General features: G+C 42.9%; 1 protein-coding gene across 3 annotated transcripts; it reads left to right on the top strand.

Annotated features, from left to right (window-relative positions):
- The first annotated feature begins 401 nt into the window (after positions 1 to 401).
- Ccdc70 (coiled-coil domain containing 70) lies at positions 402 to 3,748 on the top strand. Of its 3 annotated transcripts, none has more exons than XM_010636613.1 (2): positions 402 to 442; positions 2,899 to 3,748. In XM_010636613.1, the coding sequence occupies exon 2, from the start codon at positions 2,910 to 2,912 to the stop codon at positions 3,708 to 3,710; it is 801 nt and encodes a 266-aa protein (XP_010634915.1). In that variant the 5' UTR covers positions 402 to 442; positions 2,899 to 2,909; the 3' UTR covers positions 3,711 to 3,748. The 3 variants fall into 3 exon arrangements, with proteins under 3 accessions (XP_010634915.1, XP_010634917.1, XP_010634916.1); XM_010636615.1 differs by lacking the exon at positions 402 to 442 and adding an exon at positions 453 to 526; XM_010636614.1 differs by lacking the exon at positions 402 to 442 and adding an exon at positions 2,046 to 2,089.
- The last annotated feature ends 5,124 nt before the right edge of the window (positions 3,749 to 8,872 follow it).

Below are 8,872 nucleotides of genomic sequence, written 5' to 3'. Positions count from 1 at the left end.
ATGCACACCCATGTTTAGAGTGGCACAGTTTGTAATAGCTAAAACTTGGAAACAGCCCAATTGTCCATCAACTGAAGACTGAATAAGATGTGGGTTTTTTTAATAAAATGGAGTACTACTCAGCCATAAAGAGTGAGCAACTAGAGACATTTATAGATAAGTGGATGCACATTGAGGCCATACTCTTAAGTGAAATTCATAGGACACACATATAAATACCAAATAGTTTCTCTGGTGTAAGAAACTAAAAGTGTAAATAAGGATCAAAATGTGTAATTGATATTGTGTAATAGGAAGAAAAGGTCTAAAGGAGTAGAGGAAGTGGGAGGACAAGGGGAAAGGGCACAAAGGCATCAGGACGCATCACCAAAGGTCTGACATCACAATGGCTGCCTGCCTTCTGCTGGCTATAGCGCTTGCTCTGATGGGAAACAGCTAAGCAGTAAGTGACTGTTGGCTTTAGATTATATAGTTTATATAGCATGTTAAATAAATCCTAGTCTTGAGGTGTGACTATGAAGATCAGGTATGTTCAATTCATGTTTTAATATCTACATAGATACACATGGCCTGTTTTATGTTGAACTTTTTATCTAATGCGTATCTACATATTTAACATGGTATATAGTTTATCTCTTTCTCAAAGACAATTTAGTGGTAACTTGTGGAACTCCTGGAGGAAAACTGTTTCCAACATTCTAACCCAGGGAACTGCTCCTTGTTTAGTGGGCATTTACTGAGCGTCTATTCTGTACCAGATGGTAGGAACTAAGGGAAAGGAGGGACAACATTTGAGTCTGAGCTTGGTGATGGGACATCAGGAGAGGCTGTCTGAAGGTGACTCCTCTGAATCTTGAAGGATTAGTGGATGGAGTGAAGTCAACCAGGCCATCCAGGAGGAAAGAGCAAAATGGACTGGAAGTGAAGAACACAGTAGCTCTGAGAAATTCTTCAAAGAGACATAATATGCTATACAGAAATCAAAGTTTCAAAACTTAATTAAACTCAGCTCAATTTAAGCAACATTGTTTTTACAGATGCATGTATCTATGCATTAGTTGTTGGGTTACAGAAATTACAGGAAGACATATCTACACATAGGTTTAATCCAGTGTAACAAGGAGTAACAGGAGGGTGCAGGTAGGTAGCATCAGGGAGGTAGAGAATTCTGTCTGGAGAGTCTAGGGAGCTTTCAGACAAAGGGGAGAACAGGAATTGATAAGTTCAATGTCACAGAGATCAATTAGGCAAGAACAAGCATCCTGGGCTGGACTGGCCAAGATGGAGATGGAGCGGGGACCACGGTTCTAAGATGTCAGAAGCCTTAACTGATAGGGCGTGATGGTTGATAAATGCCTGATGATGACAGGATGAGCCACAGGTTTATGGAACGTGTCACTGGGGGTATAGAGACACCACTAGCTGCCCAAGCATAGCCACTGTCTGTTCATGTGTGTGTGCCTACACACACACACACACACACACACACACACACTCCAGTTGTGTGTCCTTTCTTCTCTCCCACTCCCTGTTACCTAGCCAGAAGTGAAAAACAGAGGGGAAGCCAGGACAATGTCCTAATGGTCTCACGGACTCCAGGCTGGTGCCTGATGAATCCACTGAGCAGGACCAGACCGACAGCTTCTTCTAGGAAGCACATGATGGAAATTAGTGCCCATGTATGCCACCCCTTGTCTGCCTGCATTCTAACCACTGTCCCACACCCAGGCTTTTTTCTCATCCCTTCACCTAGCTTAGTAATTACATGAATTTTTGTGGTTCTGATATCCAAAAGCTCATACATCTGTATGACAATGCTTGAAGATCTCTCTGTCCTCCTCTCTCTCCCTTTCTCTTTGCCTTGCTCTCTCCCTACTTCCCTCCCTCCCGCTCTTCCTTTCTTCAATTACCACTTATTTGATTGTGAACACATTTTTGTAATGATACACAAACAACCACCGCACAAGAGAAGAGAAAAAGAAAAAAGAATGCTACCAGCCCTCTGAAGCTCCTTGCAAGTGCACTCCTAATTACCATCCACTGAACCCCCAGCTTTGCCATAAGTTCTTGCAACTGCATCCTTCACCTGGTATGTTCACCTCCCTAAACAACAGAATTTAGTTTTGCTTGTTTTGGAACTTTATTCTTTGAAATTCCCTGATTCTGATTCTGTCTTTCAACATTGTGTATATGATTCATCTGTGTTGCTATTCAAAGTCTTATGGACAAAACTTCTCGAAGATGCTTATATGGGCATACTGGTCACAATTCATGAATTTCCTCAAGGTCCATATCTGGGAGTGGCTGATGCATAGGCATCTTCAATATTTTTCAACATTATTTGATATCATGTGAGGGTTTCTCTTCTTCCGCATCTTCATCAACATTTATTGCTTTAAATTTTTTCCTTTAAACCTCTTTTGCCAAAACAGACTCTTGTACTGAAGCAGACTCCCCTAGCTCAGTGGTTCTTACTCTCAGATTCCCCTAGCTGCTTGTAACAGAGGACATTCACTTGTGAGTGCATTGTTATAAGCAGGCCCATAAGGAAGACACAAAAAGTTCTCAAGTGACAAGGCCAAAACCTTAAATTAATTCTGAATGACCAGCAAGAGTAAACCCTATTAGGCTGTAATGCTTCCCTACTTAAAAATGAAATGTATCCCCTTCATATGCTCTGATTCCTTGGTTTAAAACCATTGTCCTTGTTGGCTGAGGTTCTGCTTTGAGCACCCTTGAGCTCGAATGTATTGACCAGCCCAAACCCATGACCACTCGCATGTTTCTCAAAGCTTGGCCCTCACAGACAACCATCAACAGGAGAACAAAAGTATGGTACCAAGCACTAACCTTTGGGCTGTAATAGTCATGGATGTGTTCTTTCTGGTGTCCCCACAGGGTTTAACCATATGACCAGGACTTGGTCAGGAGCCCTATCCTCCTCCACACCCATGTTTTCACGCTGGCTGATTAGGAAGATGTTTCCCTTCAAAGTGAGCAAATGGATGGGACTTGATTGCCTCCATTCAATGGTGGCCTCACCCAGTATTCGCCAGAAGAAACTAATCCACAAGCTGCAAGAGGAAAAGACTTTTAGGAAAGAGATGAAGATTTTCCATGAGAAAATAGAAAACAGGGAAGACATATGCAATTTCAGACGCAAGATCCATGTTTTCCGGGGCAAGATGCTGAATTTTTGGGAAAAGGAGAGACCTTTCTGGGAAGAGGAGAAAATTTTCTGGAAAGAGGAAAAAACTTTCTGGGAAATGGAAAAATCTTTCCGGGAAGAAGAAGAAATATTTTGGAAAAAATACCTTGCCTTCTGGAAGCACGATAAGGCCTTCTGGAAAGAGGATAATGCTTTATGGGAAAGAGACCAAAAACTTCTTCAGGAGGACACAGCCCTGTGGGAGGAAGAAAAGGCCTTGTGGGTGGAGGAAAGAGAGCTCCTTAAGGAAGAGAAGGCCCTATGGGAGGATGAAGAGTCCCTCTGGGAGGAAGAGGAAGCCCTCTGGGAGGAAGAGAAAGCCCTCTGGGAGGAAGAGAAAGCATTCTGGGTGGGAGGTGACCATGTTGCTGTGGAGTTTATGCCTAAAGACAGGCCAAGAACACTAGCATTTTCCCAGCATAGTGAACCTGGGCCACGCAGAGCCATGGCATCCAGACTCTCCTGGATTGGAACCCATGTCCGTGGTGATCCCCTGTGCTAGAGAAAACATTCACTTATTTGTCTCCTTGTTTTGAAAGACCTAATAAAGTCCTGATGAGGGAACTGAAAAACTAGCTTTTTGGGGAAGCCTGGCTGCATTTTTTTTTAGATTCTGTGATTCTCCAAGGTCATGTGCTCATCCACCAGGCTTGATTTCCAGCCACAGACCTTGGTCCTAAGCAGTTTGCAATGTCCCTGGGTAGGGATGGAATCACTCTTCTTAAAAGAAGAAGACAAATGGGGAAATAGACTCAGATAGTGCCAACTGGAGACAGTAGGGCCAGAGAGGAGTTGAGACACTCTTGCCTCTGTCATGCTGTAGGGCAATTACTTCTTTGTTTTGCACACTTGCAGGCTTGGCAGGGCTGACAGCTCTCCAGTAAAGACTGCAATGCTGTTAATTATTCATATGTGCTTCTTCCTCATCGGGCAGACAGTTGGGAACATTCAGGTCAAATCCCTTAGATATATACACTCACTGGCAGGTCTGAGCTCCCACCAAACTTCTCAACTGCCCATCCTCTGTCAGCATGAGAGAGAGAGAGAGAGCCCTTGACATTGGCCTGAGGCCCAGTTGAGGGCACTGATCTTTGATGATGCAGTGAAAATGGACCCACGAGATGATCTGAGAGGTACCGGTGGTCCTCTCTGCTACTACCTGCCCCCATATATAGTCTGACTCACAGTGGTCTCACTATGCCTGCATTTCTTTATTGTAAATTTATTTCCAGGTGGTTTTTTTTCCTCCTTGGTCTCTGTTTTCATTTATTTAAAATTAAAATGCTCCAGGGAGGGCTTGGGATTTAGTTCAGTGGTTCTGCCACCTGCCTCACAAGCACAAGGACCAGTTCGATCCCCAGCACCAAAACAAACAAAAATTTAAAGTGTTTCAACTACATTTAGCCAGGCGTAGTGGTACAAACCTTTAATCCCAGAACTTGGGAGGCTGAGGCAGGAGGATCGCTGTGAGTTTGAGACCAGCCTGGGCTACATATAGTGAGTTCCAGATCAGTCTCAACTACATAGTGAGACCCTGTCTCAAAAAAATAAATAAATGAATAAAATGCTCCAGGGAGGTAATTCATTAAATAAATGCACACCACTGTGGTCAAATAATTTATGTGCCTACCTATTCTTATGAAGAGAGATTAATTTATAGAAGGGATTGATACGGAAATGATCAGAAGTGGAGGTACAATAAATGCCAAGGCAAACATCTGCTTTGCCTTCTCTTAGGCCTGGCCTTCATGGATATTAAAGCACCTTTGTGGCTTCCCTATTATTGGCCAAGCACTTTTACACTCTCCAAGTCATGGGACCTTCTTGTGATGCTTTGGGCTCATGGGAAAAGCTCATATACCCATTGTATGGATGAGGAAACAGAGACATAGAGAAGCAAAACGATTTCGTGTGCCCAGGCAAGTAGCAAATGAAAGCGCCAGGAGTAAAGCCTGTGCTGTCCTCCTTTGGGTCCCATTTCTTCTTCTCTAATAGAGAGATGGCTGATGACCTTAAAATAACTCTGATTGCAATGGCCACAACACTGCATGAGCCTTAAGTGCTTTGGATTTCACTCTGGTTTTGGGGGGAGGGGTGGACAGATGGAGAAGACAGGAATTTAACAAAGTCCCTTAAATATATAAATATTTTTGGTACCAGATAAGTGGGCCAACTTCCAGGAGCAGTCAGGCCTCTGTGGCCTCTGGGAAATTCTAGATTTTGGGTTTCGAACCTCCCAGGCAGGATACTGGAAGCATCCTCTCTGGGGAATTTGACCATCCCAGGAGAACAGACCTGAAAGTGGTGGGTCTGAGTCTTCAGCCATGTACAGAGAACTCACACAGTCACCTTCGCCTTGTCTGCCCCCACTAAGTACGATAAACATTGAGAATCACCAGACACTTAGGAAAGGATGTAATATAAACTAAAATTCCCAGGTTACTGTAACTTGGTGGGAAGAGAAAATATGCAAGAAAGAAGAAAACTTGAACAATATTCACCAAGCAAAACAAAAAATGTTGTTGGCCATATTACATAGCAGGAATGAAAGTTCAAGTAGGCTGGAAGATAAAATTTAAGAATTCTCTGAGGAAGATGAGTAAAAGACATAGATGGGGGAGTTAAAAAAGAAAAGCGAGAGATGAGCTGGAATGTGGCTGGGCATTAGACCATTTGCTGAGCAGGTATGAGGCCATGGGTTCAATGCCGGCACCAGAAAAAGAGAGACAGGCCTAGTCCAGGAGCTCCACTTTCAAATAATGAGGTCCAAAGAGAAAGAAAGGGGAAAGAATATAGGGAAGAAATATCAAGGAAATAATTCAAGACTATGACAAATCGAAAGGGGCCACAACAGTGGATGAAGATAGAGTCAACTAAGATGTATCACTGTGGAATTTCAGGTCACTAATGGCAGAGTGAAGACCCTACAATAAGGGGGAGGAAACAGATAGATGGATGGAGACACTAAGAAAGTTAAAAAATAAAAATTAAAGTCACATTTAAAAGTCCAGAAACCAAAATAACTTCAGGTTTCTCAACACTCCTAGGGATGCTGGAGTAGTGGAGGACAAGGAAACAAGGATGTCACTATTCTGAGAGACATTATTTCTAGCTATGAGCCCTACCCTCAGCCAGGCTTTTCTTTATGAGTGAGCGTAGGGTAAAGGCATTGTCAATTATCAGGACCTCAATTTACCTCATTAGATTCTTTCGTAGGAAGCCTCAACAAAATAAGAGTTAAGCAACACAGGGACGATTGTGGCATCCAGGAAATCCAGGTGTTTTGGTTCAGATCTAAAATGTCACCAAACATCATCAGTGGTCAGAGGTGAGGCTTTTTGAAAGGTTAATAGGTCATGGGGACCCTACACTCATGAATCCATTGGTGAGTTCTTGGCTGAATGTGGTATTAGGAGGTGGGACCTAGTTGAAGATAGGCCACTGCAGACATAACTAGAAGGATATATTCTTGCCCCTGGCTCCTCTTTTCCTCCCTTCTCTGTTTTCTGGATGTCACACAGCGAACAATTTCCCATTTCCAATTTCACCTTGCTGTCTCTACCTTGGAGACAGCTGAACATGGACTGACCCCACTTGAACTGCAAGCTCAAATAAACCTTTCCTTTAAGTTGTAGGTGTCAGGTGTCTTATCTCAGTGACAGGAAACCTGACTAATACACCAGGGGTGAGAGAGGAGAAACCTCAGACAACACATAAGGTGCAGGCCCAAAGAATGGGGAAAATAGTAGGGGGGGTAGGGATGAAAAATAGAGAATAATTAAGATGTATCGTGTATATGTACCAGCTCCCCATGATAAATGTAAACACCATTTGCTGGGAAAATATACTAATAAATACAAATTTTAAAACAACTTTAAGGGTGGGGGATTTAGCTCAGTGGTTCTGTGGCCTGCCTCACAAGTGCAAGGTCCTGAGTTCGATCCCTGGTACCAAAAAAACAAAACAAAAAACAAAAACAACTTTAAGACATAAATTGGCCAGGTGAAGTGGTGCACATCTGTAATCCCAACTATTCAGGAGGCTGAGAAGAATGTCATGTTCCAGGCCAGTCTGGACAACATAGCAAGACCCTGTCTCAAAAAATAAAAAGGGCCAGGGAGGCAGGTTTGTGGTAGACCACCCCTGGATTCAAACCCCAGTGCTATAAAACAAAACAAAATAATGAAATTGTAATATTTAAAGTAATTGAATGTATCTAGCAGAGATAAATTCTAAGCAAAGTTTGAGGGTGAATAAGTGGTAAATAGAAAATTCAGCAACTGGGGGAAAAACAACTATATATTAATAAAAAACAAAGAATTGTGCCAGAAAGGAAAAATAGCTGTGGTACTATGCTGTGAGTAGCATTTAAATAGTTATATGAACATGAATACTGAATAATGATCTAACCCAACTTATAACATTGGAAATGTGAGGGGGATGGGAATTCTGCTCACTTTTTCTTGTGAGAATCAGTATATAATACTCAACACAGAAAATTTTAAAAGCACCAATGTATGTTATTTAAAGCACTTTCTCAAGTTTTAGTATCCATTTGAACCTTCCAGAGGGCTTTCTGAATTGCCATTTGGTCTGCTTCATCCCCTCTGTTCTAGCCACTTGGAAAGTCAGTCGCTTCCCTGAAGGTGTTGTGCTCCCTTGTGACATCAGACTTTTGCCATATGTAATCAGGATGTTCTCTGTAGCTCCATCATCACCATTATGATCTCACTCTTACCTTCAAGTGCTTGGCTACATATTGCTAACTCCAGGGAACATTTTCTGACCCCATTGTCTGTCTGGGTGGGGATACTTCTAGGGTTGTCCTGAACCTGTACTTCCCCTGGCCCAGTACTGGTCACCCTGGGCTGTCCTCTTCCATTTATTTGCCTGAATCCTCTAGAAGACTGTAAAGTTCAAGAGGACAGAGATAATACTCAAATAGCTTTTTTGCTGCCCAGAAGAATGACCTGTTTATGTTAGCGGAATTTCTCATCAGAAGGGCTAGGGATTTAGCTCAGTGGTTCCACCACCTTCCTTGTAAGCACAAGGACCCAAGTTCAATCCCCAGTACAAAAAAAAAAAAAAAAAAAGCAGGATGACCCAAAAAAGTAGAAGTCAGAAATGTGTTTCCCAGCCTCCCTTGCAGTGACTTGGACATGTGACCCAGACTCCACTAATAACATGCATCAGTGCCAGACCTCAGTGAAGAAAAAGATGTCATAGAAGTCATTACATGAGGGTGGCAGGAAATGGAGCTTTTAGAAGAAGCAGGGGGCAGAGGTCTCCCTGCCTAGAACAGTGAAATGAACTGCAGAGCCTCCATGCCCAGCTGCAGGTGCACTAAATATTCAGGGGCAATCGAGAACTGGATTCTGTACAATGTTTCTGACAGTGCAGCCACCTTAACTTTCATGAAATGTCTTATCTATTAAGCTAGCTCAGTTTTGATGGCAAGGCCCTTGCACAATATGATATGTTGCCATGAAAGTACTCTGGTGACAAATCTCCTGGCTTTAAACCCACTCCCCCTTCTTAAACCTGACAGTATCGACCAATTCTGACTTGAACTACAGCTTCTTTCTTGATCCCAGCCTCCCCAGGGGCTAGACCTACCTTAAGAGGATGAGAAGTTGGGCTGTGTGAAGGTTTTGCTAGGGGCAG

Source organism: Fukomys damarensis, unplaced genomic scaffold (genome assembly GCF_012274545.1).
Source record: "Fukomys damarensis isolate Sample0158 unplaced genomic scaffold, DMR_v1.0_HiC HiC_scaffold_38, whole genome shotgun sequence".
Taxonomy (NCBI): Eukaryota; Metazoa; Chordata; class Mammalia; order Rodentia; family Bathyergidae; genus Fukomys; species Fukomys damarensis.
Note: the sequence above shows the minus strand (reverse complement) of the source record. Positions and strands in the feature narration are given on the sequence as shown.